The sequence below is a fragment of the Salmo salar genome, chromosome ssa03 (assembly GCF_905237065.1).
Source record: "Salmo salar chromosome ssa03, Ssal_v3.1, whole genome shotgun sequence".
Taxonomy (NCBI): Eukaryota; Metazoa; Chordata; class Actinopteri; order Salmoniformes; family Salmonidae; genus Salmo; species Salmo salar.
Genome location: NC_059444.1, coordinates 512,134 through 531,737, shown reverse-complemented (window position 1 = coordinate 531,737; position 19,604 = coordinate 512,134). Strand labels below are relative to the sequence as shown.

The following is a 19,604-nucleotide window of genomic DNA, read 5'->3' as shown; positions in this document are numbered from 1 at the left end:
ACTTCTGTAAAAATAGTGTTTGACCTGATACGTCCCACCTAGCCCATAGAGGTTAACGTCTCTATCTTAGTACATACATTTCACACTTACTTCAGTAACCAGTTAGGGTATAAAGAAATAAAGACAGGTGTTCATATTTAATATAAGCAATATTTAGTATACTTATCGATGTTATGGATGAGCGCGGTTGTTTGTTCTGTTCCTCTCTCTCTCCATCTCTGTAGCTTCCAGGTATGCTGGATAAGGACCCGAGCTAAGGGAATTGGGCTTACTTTGTAGTGCCTGTCCGGAATGGCTCATTAATGTAAACGGGCATATTGGAAGACACTGTCAGTAGTGATGTAATTTTGTAAATGTTATATTGTGATGTTGTTTCATAAACGTGTTGCAATGTATATATTTTGGTATGTTTAGATAAATGGAAACTGTATGTTGAATAGGTAATTGCTTAATTAATTAGTGTTAATTGTTCTGAGGGGAGGGGCTACCCCTACAAAAGGAGCCTCTCTTTCAGTTCATGGGGAGGCATTTTGGATTGAGCTGTGGGTGGGGCAGCTTTGTTTTTAAGCTGTCCCATAAGGTATATGTTTGATGGCAGTACTGTTGTTTTGTTCCGGAATCACTATGTAAATAAACACCTTTGCACAGAAGAACTTTTGCGGCTCCGCCATCTTTTTATTTTTTATAGAGGTTAGGTTTTCCAGTTTAGCCTTCTGGCCTACTCTACGTGACATATGGTGGCAGCAGTGGGATGGCGCACCGCAAATCAGTGAATTCCAACAAGAGAGGTAAAGGAATGCGTACAGGATTGCGTTCACAGCAGCAGCATCAACTGTCATAAAAGGTCATTGAAGTTGAAACTGGGTGGAATACCATGGAATCTTCTGGTGAAGAGGTTAATTATGAGAAACTAGGAGCCCGACCAAGGGGCCAAACACAACCAGAACTGTTTGAACTACCGGTTGAGAAGAGGGACGAAGACCTCAAGCAGGAGTTTCGGGGCCTACGCCAATCTATCCTCACAGCTCCTCACCAAGCGGAACTCGTCAGTGAGAGCCCAAGATTGGGTCTGCCAACACCAGGACGACAAAGGCTCGACGCAGCAGGGACTTCAACTCCACAGCAGGATCCCCAAGCAGTAATGAGGCCAGCCCCAGCACCAGGAGACCAGTCCAGCAGTGTTAACCTGTTAGGGCTAGGGGGGCAGCATTGACACGGCTGGATAAAAAACATACCCGATTTAATCTGGTTACCACTCCTACTCAGTAACTAGAATATGCATATACTTATTACATATGGATAGAAAACACCCTAAATTTTCTAAAACTGTTTGAATGGTGTCTGTGAGTATAACAGAACTCAAATGGCAGGTCAAAACCTGAGAGATTCCTTTACAGGAAGTGGCCTGTCTGACCATTTGTTGAACTTCTTTTCCATCTCTATCATTTACTAAGGATCTCTGCTCTAACGTGACACTTCCCACGTCTTCCATAGGCTCTCAGAGCCCGGGAAAAAACAGAATGTCGTCATTCCAGCCCCAGGCTGAAACACATTATCGCCTTTCTCAAGTGGCCCATCAAGAGACACTAGCTTATGCGCGTGACCCCGACCGCCCCCGCCTTTGGGATTTTTTTCCTCTGTTTGCCGAAAAGGAGATTCCCTGTCGGAATATTATCGCTTTTCTACGAGAAAAATGTCGTAAAAATTGATTTTAAACAGCGGTTGACATGCTTCGAAGTACGGTAATGGAATACTTAGAATTTTATTGTCACGAATTGCGCCAAGCGCGTGACACTTCTTTACTATTTCGGATAGCGTCTGGAACGCACGAACAAAACGCCGCTATTCGGATATAACGATGGATTATTTTGGACCAAACCAACATTTGTTATTGAAGTAGCTGTCCTGGGTGTGTATTCTGACGAAGACAACAAAAGGTAATGAAATTTTTATAATAGTAAATATGATTATGGTGAGTGCTAAACTTGCCGGGTGTCTAAATAGCGAGCCCGTGATGCCTGGGCTATGTACTTAGAATATTGCAAAATGTGCTTTCACCAAAAAGCTATTTTAAAATCGGACATATCGAGTGCATAGAGGAGGTCTGTATCTATAATTCTTAAAATAATTGTTATGCTTTTTGTGAACGTTTATCGTGAGTAATTTAGTAAAATGTTAGCGAATTCCCCGGAAGTTTGCGGGGGGTATGCTAGTTCTGAACGTCACATGCTAATGTAAAAAGCTGGTTTTTGATATAAATATGAACTTGATTGAACAAAACATGCATGTATTGTATAACATAATGTCCTAGGGTTGTCATCTGATGAAGATCATCAAAGGTGAGTGCTGCATTTAGCTGTCTTCTGGGTTTTGGTGACATTATATGCTGGCTTGAAAAATGGGTGTCTGATTATTTCTGGCTTGGTACTCTGCTGACATAATCTAATGTTTTGCTTTCGTTGTAAAGCCTTTTTGAAATCGGACAGTGTGGTTAGATTAACGAGAGTCTTATCTTTAAATGGCTGTAAAATAGTCATATGTTTGAGAAATTGAAGTAATAGGATTTTTAAGGTTTTGAAAATCGCGCCACAGGATAGCCGTGGCTGTTACGTAGGTGGGACGAATTCGTCCCGCCTAGCCTAGAGAGGTTAACGTTCATCTTCCAGCATTCCTGAGGAAGGAGCCAAAGATGCCCTCATACCAGCAGGGGGAGGACATTGAAAACTACTTGCTGAGGTTTGAGCGAATGGCCAAGACGTGGCAGTGGCCGGAGGTAGAGTGGGCCTGCAGGCTTGTCCCATTGCTCACGGGCAAGGCCTTAGAGGCTTACACAGCAATGGATGAGGGGCTGTCCAACGTCTACAAGGGCTTGAAGGAAGCGCTGCTGGTGAAGTTCGACATCTCCTCGGAGACCTACCGTCAACGCTTTAGAGCTGCATCGACGCCATCGGGTGAGTCACCGACAGAGACGTACCACCGCCTCAAGGGTCTCTACCGATGATGGGTTCAACCAGAGGAGAAGACACAGGACGAGATCGGTGAGGTCATCATCCTCGAGCAACTTCTACAAGTTCTACCACACGACATTCGAACCTGGGTTCGAGAGCACGAGCCCAAGGACGGGCTTATGGCGGCCAAGCTTGCGCTGCAGTACCATAATGCACGTAAAGGGGGCCCACCACGACCTGCAGCACCCGCTCCAAGGAGTCTCCGAGACACAAGGGACATCAGAGATACCCGAGATGGTGGAGGTAACTCTGGGGGTTATGTGTCTGGGAGGAGGGAGGTAAGGGATTATGCAGTTCGCTCTGATGGGAGGGGTCTGACCTGTTTTTACTGCCGACAGCAGGGGCACAAGGCTTCAATGTGTCCGCTACGTAAATCCAAGCTCTCAGGTTACTGTTATGTGCCCAGAGAGGGGGATGGTGTTCAGAATAGACAGACTGGGGAAGGGTCAGTCTTGGTACCTGTAAAAGTGAATGGTAAAAGTCTTACTGCAATGATTGACACCGGCAGTTCCCTGTCGTTGATCAGAAAATGTAATGTACCTGTTAATGACATTGATTACGGTCACCAGACACTGATCCAATGTGTCCATGGTGACCAGTCACAGCAGCCCACAGCTGAACTCACAGTGGAGATTCAGGGTCAGAAATACCTCCTCAAAGTTGGGGTAATGGAGAAGCTACCTTTTGAGATGATTTTGGGGAGGGATGTGCCTGTACTCTCTGATCTGTTGGGAAGTGTGGGGGGTCAGCTATATGAGCAGTCAGTTTGCCAGTCTGATGTTCAGGTGTCATGTTCAGTTGTCACTCGTGCACAGGCCAAAGCTGGTTTACAACCTCTGCCTGACTTGTGTGATAGTCTGTGTGAGGGGGGAACCAAAGGGCCCAGAAAGTCACGCCGCCAGCGGCGTCTTGAGAAGTATGTGGGAACCCCTGTACCTGTTGCTGATGTGTCTGGGTTAGAAGTGCAATGGGAAGTTCCACAAAATTTTGCTACACTGCAGAAGTCTGATGCAACCTTGAAAGGTTTATTTGATAAGGCCTTAGCTGGGGACAGCCAATCTTCATGTGGGGGAATATACACAGTAGACAACCACATACTCTACCTTGGGTCAGAAGCAGATAGCAGGAAGTTAGTGGTGCCATCTACATGTAGACCACTTGTTCTCAACCTTGCACATACAGTTCCATGGGCAGGCCATCTAGGGCAACATAAGACCTATCTTAGGCTAGGCTCCCGTTTCTTTTGGCCCTCCATGTATACTGATGTACAAACATACTGCAAAACATGCCCCACGTGACAGAAAACCAGTGCTGTCCGTAGGTCTGACCGGGCTCCTCTATGTTCACTGCCAGTTATCTCTACCCCATTCAAGAGAATTGCAATGGACATTGTTGGACCCTTGGAGAAGAGTAGTGCAGGTTACCAGTATATATTGGTGATCTGTGACTATGCCACCCGGTTCCCAGAAGCCTTCCCACTCCGTTCCATAACCACTCCAAAAATAATCAGTGCTCTTGTTCAGCTCTTTTCTCGTGTAGGAATCCCAGATGAAATCCTGACGGACCAAGGCACAAACTTCACTTCACGACTGATGGTTCAACTCCACCGACAGCTGGGCATTAAAGGCTTGAGGACCACTCCCTACCATCCCCAAACGGATGGGCTTGTAGAGAGATTCAATCAAACGCTCAAGAATATGCTGAGGAAGTTTGTGGCTGACACTGGTAAAGACTGGGATAAGTGGTTACCCTTTCTGCTTTTTGCTTACAGGGAGGTGCCTCAGGCATCGACAGGTTTCTCACCATTCGAACTCCTCTATGGATGGCCAGTGCAGGGACCACTGGACCTGCTGAAGAAGTGCTGGGAAGGTTCCCCAGTAGCTACCTCAGGACAGGGGATTGTCCAGTACGTTCTCCAGATGCGAGACAGGCTGGAGCGGTACCGAGAGGAGGCTAGGGCAAACCACCAGAGGGGGGACCGCAATGATGATACACAACCAGGACATCCCGTGGTCATTTTTATGGTGGGTTGCAACTTGCAGAATCCTTCCAAGGTTGAACCCACCAGATGGGGACTGTCATGACTCTCCTGACAGTGGAACATTATGACTGCTGAATATTTTTTGAAGGTAAGATGGACCCCTAAGCTCCACTCTACGTTTAATTCAAAATGCCTATTTCTTTCTAAATCAATTTTTTCAAGTATACATTCTTTCCATTGCAGGACAAGGATTGTCCTCACTTTCAAAAATTCCCAAATTGCTTCAACTTGCATTTCTGATTGACTGGCAAGTTTCACCATCCAATTATTTTAGATCTATAGGAGTGCAAGTTTCACCATCCAATTATTTCAGATCTACAGGAGTGCAAGTTTCACCATCCAATTATTTCAGATCTATAGGAGTGCTAGTTTCACCATGGGGTGAACTAGCCTAGGCAGCCGATAGCAGTGCTTCATTTTTGCTAGCAGCACAGGATCCAGCAGCACAGGATCTTGTCAGCACAGGATCTTGTCAGCACAGGATCCAGCAGCACAGGATCCAGCAGCACAGGATCCAGCAGCACAGGATCCAGCAGCACAGGATCCAGCAGCACAGGATCCTGCCAGCACAGGATCCTGCCAGCACAGGATCCAGCACCTCTCAGTTTTGGACTGATTCGTTCCGGAAACCATTTGCCAGGATTTGCCTCTTGAGCATTGACCACAAGTTCTCAATGGGATTAAGGTCTGGGGAGTTTCCGTGCCATGGACCCAAAATATCGATGTTTTGTTCTCCGAGACACTTAGTTATCACTTATGCCTTATGGCAAGGTGCTCCATCATGCTGGAAAAGGCATTGTTCGTCACCAAACTGTTCCTGGATGGTTGGGAGAAGTTGCTCTCGGAGGATGTGTTGGTATCATTCTTTATTCATGGCTGTGTTCTTAGGAAAAATTGTGAGTGAGCCCACTCCCTTGGCTGAGAAACAACCCCACACATGAATGGTCTCAGGATGCTTTACTGTTGGCATGACACAGGACTGATGGTAGCGCTCACCTTGTCTTCTCCAGACAAGCTTTTTTCCGGATGCCCCAAACAATCGGAAAGGAGATTCATCAGAGAAAATGACTTTACCTCAGTTCTCAGCAGTCCAATCCCTGTACCTTTTGCAGAATATCAGTCTGTCCCTGATGTTTTTCCATGAGAGAAGTGGTTCTTTGCTGCCCTTCGCCTTCTTCACAACAATTGAACCGCTCTCCTTGAAGTTCTTGATGATCCGATAAATGGTTGATTTAGGTGCAATCTTACTGGCAACAATATCCTTGCCTGTGAAGCCCTTTTTGTGCAAAGCAATGATGACGGCACGTGTTTCCTTGCAGTTAACCCTAGTTGACAAAGGAAGAACAATGATTCCAAGCACCAGCCTCCTTTTGAAGCTTCCAGTCTGTTATTCAAACTCAATCAGCATGAGAGAGTGATCTCCAGCCTTGTCCTCGTCAACACTCACACCTGTGTTAACGAGAGCATCACTGACATGATGTCAGCTGGTCCTTTTGTGGCAGGGCTGAAATGCAGTGGAATTTTGGGGGGGAATTCAGTTCATTTGCATGGCAAAGAGGGACTTTGCAATTAATTGCAATTCATCTGATCACTCTTCATAACATTCTAGAGTACATGCAAATTGCCATCATACAAACTGAGGCAGCAGACTTTATGAAAATTTATATTTATGTCATTCTCAAAAGTTTTGGCCACAACTTTATATAGACCAAGGAGTGGCCATTGCTGTGGTGGGAGAACTAGGAGATTCAGTTTCTATAATCTCCCTCTCTCTCTCTGCTCTGATAGAAACGAGCCTGCAACTCTTATCTCTCCAGCAGTTGCACTTAATCATTTATTTCCTTATAGAATCATAGCCCCGCAGGAAGGGTGCTTGAGTTGGTGCAGCACCCGATACATTAAAATACATTTGCCTAAGTGATAGATTACTTCTGTCTGTTCAGAAAGAAATGAAATCATTCAGATTACTACACCAGGAGTAGGCCTGTAATTTAGCCAGAGAGGATCAATAGCTTATTTAAAAAAATAGCTGTGGATTGTGTGTAGCCCAATCACAAGGCATGCCTACAAGTTGGGAACATGTGGCAAATCTGTCAGTGATGCAGCTACAACAGGGCTTTCGCAATATTTCAAATACAATTGCAGGTTGGAAAGCAAATGGATCCTGCTGAAAAGAGAAGATTATTCTGTCTGTAGGCTACCAAGTTATCAACTTCCAAATAGGCCTATTGAGCGAGCAGCATTGTTAACCTGTTGGGGCTAGGTGGACGCTAGCGTGCACCTGCGGTACCACTCCACAACAGCCGGTGGCGCGATTTTCAAGATCTTCAAAAATCCAATTACAATTCAATTTCTCAAACATATAACTATTTTACACCATTTAAAGATAAACTCTCGTTAATCTAACCACACTGTCCGATTTCAAAAAGGCTTTACGACCGAAAGCATAAATTTAGATTATGTCAGCACAGTACACAAGAGAGTTGTGTGTAATGTTTTGTCAAGTCAAAGACAGGGTCACCAAAACCCAGAAAACAGCTAAATGAAGCACTCACCTTTGACAATCTTCATCAGATGACAAACCCTAGGACATTATGTTATACAATACATGCATGTTTTGTTCAATCAAGTTCATATTTATATCAAAAACAGCTTTTTACTATGGCATTGATGTTGAGGAACGTTTCCCCAATAACCGGCAGTCAAGTCAGCGTCAGAAATTAAATAATTAAAATTAGAAAACATTGGTAAAATATTATATTGTCATTTAAAGAATTATAGATTTACATCTCTTGAACGCAATCAACTTCCAAGATTTAAAAAATAACCTTACTGGGAAATCACACTTTGCAACAATCTGAGCACTGCGCCCAGAAAAATACGCGTTAGATACAGACTAGACGTCAGTGTTAGGGAGATCTAAAATCGAAAATACTATGTAAATAATCCATTACCTTTGATTCTCTTCATCAGATGTCACTTCCAGGTATCACAGGTCCATAACGAATGTAGTTTTGTTCAAAAAAAGCTCATCATTTATGTCCAAAATCTCCGTCTCGTTAGCACATGATGTAAGCCAGCGGACTTCTCGTCATGAACTGGGGAAAAATATATTTCCGTTCGTCAAACATGTCAAACGTTGTATAGCATAAATCATTAGGGCCTTTTTAACCAGAACATGAATAATATTCGAGGTGGACGAATGCATACTTCTACAGTATTGAAACGAGGGTACCCAACGTAGCGCCAGGTGTCTGGGACATCACGTTCCATGGCTCTTGTTCGGTCAGATCTCCCTCCAGAAGACACAAAACACTTTGTAAAGGCTGGTGACATCTAGTGGAAGCAATAGGGAAGTGCCAAAATATTCCTAAACCCCTGTTTTTTCAATGGGATAGGTTTAAAGTCAATACAACACATCAGGTATCCACTTCCTGTCAGAAAATGTCTCAGGGTTTTGCCTGCCAAAGTGAGTTCTGTTATACTCACAGACACCATTCAAACAGTTTTGGAAACTTTAGAGTGTTTTCTATCCATATATAATAAGTATATGCATATTCTAGTTACAGGTAGGATTAGTAACCAGATTAAATCGGGTACATTTTTTTTATCCAGACGCAAATGCCGCCTCCTAGACCCAACAGGTTAAGGTAAGGGTTAAGGTTTGGGTTAAGGTTTAGGTAGGAATGTCCCAAGGAACCCAGACAGCACTGACCCTCTCACAACGGGATGGAATGCATAGTTCAACCTAAGATGAACGACTCAAGCCGTTTACCATAGACCCCCCCAAGGTCTCGGTCTGTGTAAGTGTTAGCACACAGGGTACCTCTGGGTCAGTGCAATAAGCAGACCAGAGTGCCCCGCCGATCAGAAAACATTGAGTGGATGTCTCAGCTTCCTCTTCCGTCTCTGGTATAAGGAGCAGCAGTAATTCCACTGAGGAATAATAACTGGAAACTGCGTCCAAGATGCCTGACCATTGTTTTCAAGGTAATCTACTCACTTTCGCATGCCGATTTATGAACGTCTATATCCAGGTTACATCTGGTTTACGGCTGAGAGTTTCCTTTTGTGAGGTGGAGACTTCTGCAAAACTGGAACTCCCAATTTCTATTAGTATGGACCCAGAACCAAATCGCGCAGCCGATCAAATAACGTAAGATTTTTGTTCTGGGTTAACGAGATTTGTTTTCTGTTCACCCCTATAATGGTTAAATTGAGGATTCAGGATGCTAGAGCTGTCTTCTACACAAAGTTCTAAGGAAACAGAACTCAGATAGCCAGGCAGAGAAGAGGGTTGTATTTCCGGATGGCCGGGTTACATTCTGTATTACAAAACCCTTCCAAAAAGTGAGACTCTCCACCTCATTAGTCTTTCATTCAAAATTATATTATTTATTTAAAACAAAGTGCGCAACTTAAATCAACAAACATGTCTGTCTGATCAACAGCTGTTGGGCTCATCGAGGCAGACTTTAGGGTAAACATTGTGTTCATGTTGTTTAAATGAAGATAACGAGACTCCCAAATGATACCAAACACTAGACAGATAGCTGCTTGCCTCGTAGGGTACATGGATGAAAACAAAGATAATATGATAACTTAACATTGTTTGTCAGTTAAAGTGGTGTCTTTTCGGAAGATAATTAATTACATTGTACCTGATCTTTGATCTGTATGTGCTTAGCCAACTCCTACTTTAGTCTAGATACTGTAGATATGCATGACCAGGCTAACTATGGTAGCTGGGTATATAACAACTAAAACAGCGTAGAAACCATGCATAAAAGAAAGACAATGCCCCGAAACACAAACAACGGTTACCTGTTTGTTTGCATGTTGATCAATATAACACCAAGGATAAGTTCCCATTCAGCTTTGGGAGTATTACAAGGTAAAGCATGATTGTCCAAAGAGTAACTTCCACCAGGATGGATAAATATGTAAAAGTTGTTGCTTGGCTATCTGAAAGAGCCATGTGTGATAGTGGCACGTCAACATGCATAGCCTGGGAGAACAGGTATGTATACTCACATACTCCTACACTTCTCTTACCATGAAATAGCATAACGTTAAGATAACCAAACCTAAAATGTACGCTTGAAATAAAACATCAAAAGTAAATAAAAGAAAGACTACATGATCTAATCCCTGGAAAACTGAATCAGAGTGAACAGAACCCTGAGTAAAGAGACTTCTTCTGAAAGCCTGACTCATTTTCTTGAGGTGGTGGTCACCAACCCCTGGTCCTAGGTGACCTCTGGTGTAATCACATCTCCATCCTAAACAAATGTGAACACAAACACACAGGGATACCAGTGTCAATTTTAAACATAGGAAAAATACTCTGTGTGGTGCAGGTAAGATAGTGATAGCTAGCTGGCTTGGCCTTGCACTGTCATCTTCCCCACACAATGTAAAAACGCTAAAAGCTTGAGATAAAATGATATATAAAGGAAAGAGCGAGGCCTCCTGACCTGAGATATGGAGAACTTCATATCCCTACACCACTGGACAAAGTTCTTCTTAGCTGCCTCCATGGTCCTCTCATCAGTCTTCTTACAGTAGACCCTGATAAGCTGCTCAGCAAACCTTTCTGGCAGCAGCTTGGACACCTACAGGAACAACAATTGCCTTATATCATGTTTCCAAGCTCCAAAGATTATTGGATAATTCTAAAATAGGTATACGTAAGTGCATTGAAGTAGTGACCTGTTTCTTGCTGATCTGGTAAGGTTTGGTTGGGTCGTTCTTACTGTAGAAACGCATGTTGTTGATGGGGTTCTTCTCCTTCATACCCCAGTCCATGTTGATGATCTGATGGAGAGAAAGATAGGGGGGAGAGATGGACATGCAAAGAGATACCTATTTTCAACAGAGCAACTGGTAACAAAGGGTTACCTATAGAGAAGGCGGGGGGGCTATGGTAAAATGTATTCAATCAGTTCCCTGATTGAGGTGAAAAGACTGGACACTCACATGGACAACAAAGTCCTCTGGCTGCAGAGTAACATGTTTAAGGTCATTCCGAGGCCTGGACCTCGCCACACAGCCTGCCCACTCCAGGAGCTTTTTCTGGGGGAAGAGAAGACGAGGATGAGAGGCACATAATATGAATCTCGTAGAAAGCTCTGCTAGTAAGCCCTGGAAGGATATCCTCTCTCCAAACACACGCACACACACACCTGTGAAACCTCCACGCGCACCTCAGTCTGTGTCTCTCCCACACACTTGTAGAGGCGTCTGCAGGTGATGTTTTGAAGGATCTCTCTGGCCTCAGCCAGCTTAGAGGACGACGAGTACAGAATCTGCTCAAACATATGGTCTACAGGGGAAGGGAGGAGAGAGGGAGAGAGACAGGTGAGAGGGAGAGACAAGGTGATAAGGAGCGTGGGAAGATGAGAGGTAATCATGCAAACCAAAGCCAGCAGTAATTGTATGGACAGGAATGTACCACACAAAAAAAACAGGTATGGCAAACCCAGCCTGTTTGGACAGCCTTGACGCCTGGCATAAAACTCTCAAAGCTCTGGTTGTCTGGGTAAGTAGAACAGACCAGAGCCATTGTACACTTTATATTTCTATGGGGTTGAACGGACCAGTGAGTTTAGTGTAGGCCTCCATGTTGTCTATTGCTGCGGAGATGGTGAACATCTTTCCCCTTGAACCTTGAATCTGGATGTGGGGGGTTCGCCTTGATAAAGGCCTCTGTGATCCTGAAAAAAAGACAATATAACATCTCATTTTCAACATATAACATACAGCAGAAAAAAAACGAAATTTCTGAGAACCTGTATGAATGAATAAAAGATAGGAAATAAAACAGATACACAGTATCAGTCAAAAGTTTGGACAAACCTACTCATTCCAGGGTTTTTTCCTTTGTTTTCTACTTTGTAGAATGATAATGAAGACATCAAAATTAAGAAATGTTAAACAAATCAAAATATATTTTATATTTGAGATTCTTCAAAGTAGCCGCCCTTTGCCTTGATGACAGCTTTGCACACTCTTGGATCCTGGGGTAAACGTTGAACATTGTTATACTCAGAGTATAGGAACATTAGTTACAAAGGAGACATGAGGGATGCCATAATGAAGCTTGGGAGGGACTGAGTGCAGGGAAACCAACCGTGACAGTACTGACAAGGGAAGAAACCGCTGAAGGTTCATATGACTTAGTTCCCTGCTTAGCGAGAATGACGCAATGTTTAGAGATGAGGAGGAGACTCCACCCAAAGTGGGGTCTGAATACCACCACGGGGGAAGCCATGTCTGTGTCTGAATTACAGCTGTAACGACCCTTTGGGGAGAATTCAACTTGGTTAAGCTTCTCTAGTGTCCGTGAGTTACTTACTCTGAAAAATTAGAACCTAACAGTAGTCACCTGGACTGCATTTCAAATAAAAAAGGTGTGCCTTGTTAAAAGTTCATTTGTGGAATTTCTTTCCTTAATGCGTTTGAGCCAATCAGTTGTGTTGTGACAAGGTAGGGGTGGTATACAGAAGATAGCCCTTTTGGTAAAATACCAAGTCCATATTATGGCAAGAACAGCTCAAATAAGCAAAGAGAAACGACAGTCCATCATTACTTTAAGACATGAAGGTCAGTCCATCATTACTTTAAGACATGAAGGTCAGTCCATCATTACTTTAAGACATGAAGGTCAGTTCATCATTACTTTAAGACATGAAAGTCAGTCAATATGGAAAATGTCAACAACTTCAAAAGTTTAACCGTCAAGCGCTATGATGAAACTGGCTCTCATGAGGACCGCCACAGGAAAGGAAGACCCAGAGTTACCTCTTCTGCAGAGGATAAGTTCATTAGAGTTAACTGCACCTCAGATTGCAGCCCAAATAAATGCTTCACAGAGTTCAACATCAACAGTTCAGAGGAGACAGCGTGAATCAGGCCTTCATGGTCTAAGCGCTGCAAAGAAACCCCTACTAAAGGACACCAATAAGAAGAAGAGACTTGCTTGGGCCAAGAAACACGAGCAATGGACATTAGACCGGTGGAAATCTGTCCTTTGGTCTGATGAGTCCAAATTTAAGATTTTTGGTTCCAACTGCCATGTCTTTGTGAGACGCAGAGTAGGTGAATGGATGATCTCCTCATGTGTATTTCCCACCATGAAGCATGGAGGAGGAGGTGTGATGGTGCTTTGCTGGTGACACTGTCTGTGATTTATTTAGAATTCAAGGCACACTTAACCAGCATGGCTACCACAGCGATATGCCATCCCATCTGGTTTACGCTTAGTGGGATTATCATTTGATCTTCAGCAGGACAATGATCCAACACACCTCCAGGCTGTGTATGGGCTATTTGACCAAGAAGGAGAGTGATGGAGTGCTGTATCAGATGACCTGGCCTCCACAATCACCCGACCTCAACCCAATTGAGATGGTTTGGGATGAGTTGGACCACAGAGTGATGGAAAAGCAGCTAACAAGTGCTCAGCATATGTGGGAACTTCTTCAAGATAGTTGGAAATGCATTCCAGGTGAAGCTGGTTGAGAGAATGCCAAACGTGTGCAACGCTATTATCAAGGCAAATGGTGACTACTTTGAAGAATCTAAAATATATTTTGATTTGTTTTACCATTGTTTGGTTACTACATGATTCCATATGTGTTATTTCATAGTTTTGATGTCTTCACTATTATTCTACAATGTAGAAATAGTAAAAAACCCTTGAATGAGTTGGTGTGTCCAAACTTTTGACTGGTACTGTAGGGCTCCCGAGTGGCGCAGCAGTCTAATGCACTACATCTCAGTGCTAGAGGCGTCACTACAGACCCTGGTTCGATTCCAGGCTGTATCACAACCGGACGTGATTGGGAGTCCCATAGGGCGTCGGGCAATTGGCCCAGAGTCGTCTGGGTTTGGCCGGGGGTAGGCAGTCATTGTAAATAAGAATTTGTTCTTAACTTAAAAAAACGTACAAAGTTATGGAAACTCGAGTAAAGTGTATTTAACCTCTTAGGGCTAGGGGGCAGTATTTACACCGACGGATAAAAAACGTACCCGATTTAATCTGGTTACTACTCCTACCCAGTAACTAGAATATGCATATACTTATTAGATATGGATAGAAAACACCCTAAAGTTTCTAAAACTGTTTGAATGGTGTCTGTGAGTATAACAGAACTCATATGGCAGGCAAAAACCTGAGAGATTCCTTTACAGGAAGTGGCCTGTCTGACCATTTATTGGCTTTCTTTGACATCTCTTTCCAAAACAAAGGATCTCTGCGGTAACGTGACACTTCCCACGGCTCCCATAGGCTCTCAGAGCCCGGGAAAAAGCTGAATGTCGTCATTCCAGCCCCAGGCTGAAACACATTATCGCCTTTGTCAAGTGGCCGATCAGGGGACAGTGGGCTTAGGGGCGTGCACTGGTCGCCCCCATCTTTCTTTTTTCCTCTGTTTACCGAAACGCAGATTCCCGGTCGGAATATTATCGCTTTTTTACGAGATAAATTGCATAAAAATTGATTTTAAACAGCGGTTGACATGCTTCGAAGTACGGTAATGGAATATTTAGAATTTTTTTGTCACGAAATGCGCCATGCTCGTAACCCTGATTTACCATTTCGGATAGTGTCTTGAACGCACGAACAAAACGCCGCTGTTTGGATATAACGATGGATTATTTGGGACCAAACCAACATTTGTCATTGAAGTAGAAGTCCTGGGAGTGCATTCTGACGAAGAACAGGAAAGGTAATAACATTTTTGTTATAGTAAATCTGATTTTGGTGAAGGCTAAACTTGCTGGGTGTCTAAATAGCTAGCCCGTGATGGCTGGGCTATGTACTTAGAATATTGCAAAATGTGCTTTCACCAAAAAGCTATTTTAAAATCGGACATATCGAGTGCATAGAGGAGTTCTGTATCTATAATTCTTAAAATAATTGTTATGCTTTTTGTGAACGTTTATCATGAGTAATTTAGTAAATTGTTAGTAAATTCCCCGGAAGTTTGCGGGGGGTATGCTAGTTCTGAACGTCACATGCTAATGTAAAAAAGCTGTTTTTTGATATAAATATGAACTTGATTGAACAAAACATGCATGTATTGTATAACATAATGTCCTAGGGTTGTCATCTGATGAAGATCATCAAAGGTTAGTGCTGCATTTAGCTGTGGTTTGGGTTTATGTGACATTATATGCTAGCTTGAAAAATGGGTGTCTGATTATTTCTGGCTGGGTACTCTGCAAACATAATCTAATGTTTTTCTTTCGTTGTAAAGCCTTTTTGAAATCGGACAGTGTGGTTAGATAAAGGAGAGTCCTGTCTTTAAAATGGTGTAAAATAGTTATATGTTTGAGAAATTGAAGTAATAGCATTTTGAAGGTATTTGAATATCGCGCCACGGGATTAGACTGGCTGTTGCGTAGGTGGGACGATTTGGTGCCACCTACCCTAGAGAGGTTAAAGCAGGTGCTTCCACACAGGTGTGGTTTCTGAGTTAATTAAGCAACAAACATGCTGGGCAGGCCATTATTTTGGCTACCATGACTATGTCCCTTTAGGATAACAATGCCTACTCGGCTCCATCATTCATTGAATCAGATGACTAATTTATCACAAAACCCACTGATATTGACAACTACTTTCATTTATTTTTCATTGGCAAGATGAACAAACTTAGGGGTGACATGCCAGCAACAAACGCTGACACTACACATCCAAGTATATGTGACAAATTATGAAAGACAAGAATTATACTTTTGAATTCCTTAAAGTGAGTGTGGAAGAGGTGAACAAATTATTGTTGTCTATCAACAATGACAAGCCACTGAGGTCTGACAACTTGGATGGAAGATTACTGTGGATAACAGCGGATGATGTTGCCACATCTTCAATTTAAGCCTACTAGAAAGTGTGTGCCCTTAGGCCTGGAGGGAAGTTAAAGTCCTTCCGCTTCCTAAGAATAGTAAAGCCCCCTTTACTGGCTAAAATAGCCGACCAATCAGCCTGTTACCAACCCTTAGTAAACTTCTGTAAAAATAGTGTTTGACCTGATACGGTGCTATTTCACAGTAAACAAATTGACAGACTTTCAGCACGCTTATACGGACACTCAACAAGCACAGCACTTACACAAATGACTGATGATTGGCTGAGAGAAATTGATGAGGAAATGATTGTGTAAAGGGTTAGGGTTAGGCTTTGAGTAAAGGGTTAGGGTTAGGCTTTGAGTAAAGGGTCAGGGTTAGGGTTAGGCTTTGAGTAAAGGGTTAGGGTTAGGATTAGGCTTTGAGTAAAGGGTTAGGATTAGGCTTTGAGTAAAGGGTCAGGGTTAGGGTTAGGCTTTGAGTAAAGGGTTAGGGTTAGGCTTTGAGTAAAGGGTTAGGGTTAGGCTTTGAGTAAAGGGTTAGGGTTAGGCTTTGAGTAAAGGGTTAGGGTTAGGCTTTGAGTAAAGGGTTAGGGTTAGGCTTTGAGTAAAGGGTTAGGGTTAGACTTTGAGTAAAGGCAGTGGCATGCTGTTAATAAAGATTGAAAAAACAGCCCCCGCACCTCTTCGATTCAGAGGGGTTGGGTTAAATGCGAAAGACACATTTTAGTTGAATGCATTCAGTTGTACAACTGACTAGGTATCCCCTGGTTTTGTCGCACCTGACTACTGTTCAGTCGTGTGGTCAGGTGCCACAAAGAGGGACTTAGGAAAATTGCAGTTGGCTCAGAACAGAGCAGCACGGCTGGCACTTGAATGTACACAGAGAGCTAAAATTAATGACATGCATGTCTCTCTCATGGAAGAGAGATTGACTTCCTCATTACTTGTTTTTGTAAGAGGTGTTGACAAGCTGAAGGTACCGAGCTGTCTGTTTAACTACTAGCAGACAGCTCAGACACCCATGCATACCCCACAAGACATGCCACCAGAGGTCTCTTCCCAGTCCCCAAGTCCAGAACAGACTATGGGTGGTGCACAGTACTACATAGAGCCATGACTACATGGAACTCTATTCCACATCAGGTAACTGATGCAGCAGGAGAATCAGATTTAAACAGCTGATAAAAACACACCTTATGGAACAGCGGGGAGTGTGAAGTAACAAACATAGGCACATACACAAGATAACATACACACAGATTTTTCGTTGTAGATGTGTAGTGGTGGAGTAAAGGCCTGAGGCCTGAACACTCAGTGTGAATTCTGTAACGAATGTATTGTAATGTTTTGAAGATTGTATAACTGCCTTCATTTTGCCAGACCCCAGGAAGAGTAGCCGCCACCTTGGATCCATAATAAATACAAGATACAAATGCCCCCACACACACGGCATGAGTGGTCACTGAATGGTTTGATGAGCATGAACATGATGTAAACCATATGCCATGGCTGTCTCAGTCACCAGATCTCAACCCAATTGAACACTTATGGGATATTCCACCACAATCAACAAAACAACAAATGATAGAATTTATTGTGGAAGAATGGTGTCGCATCCCTCCAATTGACTTCCAGACACTTAGAAACTATGCCAAGGTGCATTGAAGCTGTTCTGGCTCATAGTGGCCCAACAGCCTATTAAGATACTGTGTTGGTGTTTACTCTATTTTGGCAGTTACCTATATTAAAACACCTGCTGAGGTGAGAGTACTTACATTGTCTCTATGATGTTGCCCACCTTGTGCTGGTAGGCTCTTCTATGCAGGCAGTTGCGTGTGTGGAACATGTCATACAGATTACCCACTTCCTGTATGTGGACAACACACATGGATATCACCACTAAACTAGGCTAATCCCTAACTACTTTACCAATAATGAAAAGTTGAAGGAAAACATAAATGAAGGGAATGAATGGGAGGTGTAATCGAGGGCCAAGCTGAAGCATTTACCTTGTCTCGGTGCAGATCTGCTTCTTCCCGATCCACCTCACACACACGGGCAAACTTGAGAAAGCGACGGTAGTCAAAGTTATTTTGGATACCCAGGTGGAAGCAGTCCCTGTGGGGTGAGAAAGTGAGGGAGTCTCTGTTGGTTTTGTCTGGGTTTTCCTTTACCTGTCAAACTGTTTTTGATGTATCCATTATGTTAAAATGTTGTTTAAAAATAAAAATAAATAATAATTTCAATGTTGTTGTTGTCATTTATGTAAAAAAGGATCTCACTAAACAAAATGTAAATGTTAATTTCCTCTGCAAAGGGTCGGAAACTTTCCCGGAAATTTTCCATGGGAAGTTAAGCCCGGAATTTTGCTTAAATTCATCAAAAAAAGTTCTTATAACAGTGAACCTTTTTTATGGGATACACATTAGGCAATTCTAGGTCTTGTGGCATATTTTGGTTAAACTATCCCCAATTCAATGGAAATGCAACCCTCTGCATGCACAGTGCATTCTTCCCTCACATGTACAGCTGATTCTCAAGATCTGGCACACTAATGAGATGCTATTGAACCCACACTACTACACTGTCTGAGCCAAGGACTACATGCTTTCTGCTAAGTTTTGATTACAATACTGGGTGGGGTGAATATATTTTATGACAGATGATTTTTGGTTAACTAGTAAATAGTAGCCTACATCAAAGTGTGTTTAAATCATTTCTAACTTGTTAACAATTTCTGCTAGTTAGTTATTGCTACTATGTGGGTTTTAGCTTGCTTGAGCCTGTTAATTCAGCTGTTTTCATACATGTTCAATTTTAAAACATTTATCTTACAAATTAGTTGTTTAATCTAACTACTTAATTATTTATCTGTATATGGAATTGTATTTGTTGTTCTTTTACTCATGTTTTTCTAATCTTCACAGGAAAAGGCCACAGGCACTATCTGATGTGTGGAGACATTTCACTGCAGCTAATGTAGAAGGACAAGCTGTGTACATTTGCAAATACTGTGCCAAATCAGATGTGAAGAATGCAACAAAGATGCAGAATCATCTGGCCAAGTGCATAAAGTTCCCTCAGCGCTCACAACAAGCAACCTCTGACAAAAGTCCCACTACTTCTATTGGAGGTGAAAATGATGAATCAGACACCTTATCGATAGCAACAGCTCATGGTCCTCCTGGAATCAGAAGTTTTTTTGACTCAATGGAGGAACGTAGTCAGAGAAATGCTGATGAATGTCTTGCTCGAGCTGTGTATGCAACTGGTTCACCTCTGACGCTCACAGGCAATGTGTATTGGAAGAGATTTCTGAATGTTCTTCGCCCAGCATACACCCCTCCAACCAGACATGCTTCATCAACTCATTTGCTGGATGCAGAATTCAACAGAGTTCAAGTGATGGTCAAGCAAATCATAGAGATAGCAGACTGTATTGCAATCATCTCTAATGGGCGGTCGAATGTTCGTGGGCAAGGAATAATTAGATACATCTCCACCTATGGGGATTTTCCGGTGCATGTGTTGTGCATCTCGGAGTGGTGAGCACAATCAGTGTGGGCTTAAGGGAGGCCATTGCCTGGTCCTGTGGGTGACTGGGCCATGGTGGAGGAGGCCATTGCCTGGTCCTGTGGGTGTCTGGGCCATTGTGGGCTTGAGGGAGGCCATTGCCTGGTCCTGTGGGTGTCTGGGCCATTG

At 43.1% G+C, this 19,604-nt stretch overlaps 1 protein-coding gene across 2 annotated transcripts in view; it reads right to left on the bottom strand.

Annotated features, from left to right (window-relative positions):
* The window catches only part of LOC123741587 (deoxynucleoside triphosphate triphosphohydrolase SAMHD1), a 52,764-nt gene that overhangs the window by 6,653 nt on the left and 26,507 nt on the right, over nucleotides 1-19,604 (bottom strand). For both annotated transcript variants that reach the window (XM_045714350.1, XM_045714349.1), the window contains exons 9-10: nucleotides 17,912-18,020; nucleotides 17,678-17,769 (exon numbers count right to left, since the gene is read on the bottom strand). In XM_045714350.1, coding sequence (XP_045570306.1) covers nucleotides 17,678-17,769; nucleotides 17,912-18,020 — 201 coding nt within the window. The remainder of the gene's footprint in view (nucleotides 1-17,677; nucleotides 17,770-17,911; nucleotides 18,021-19,604) is intronic.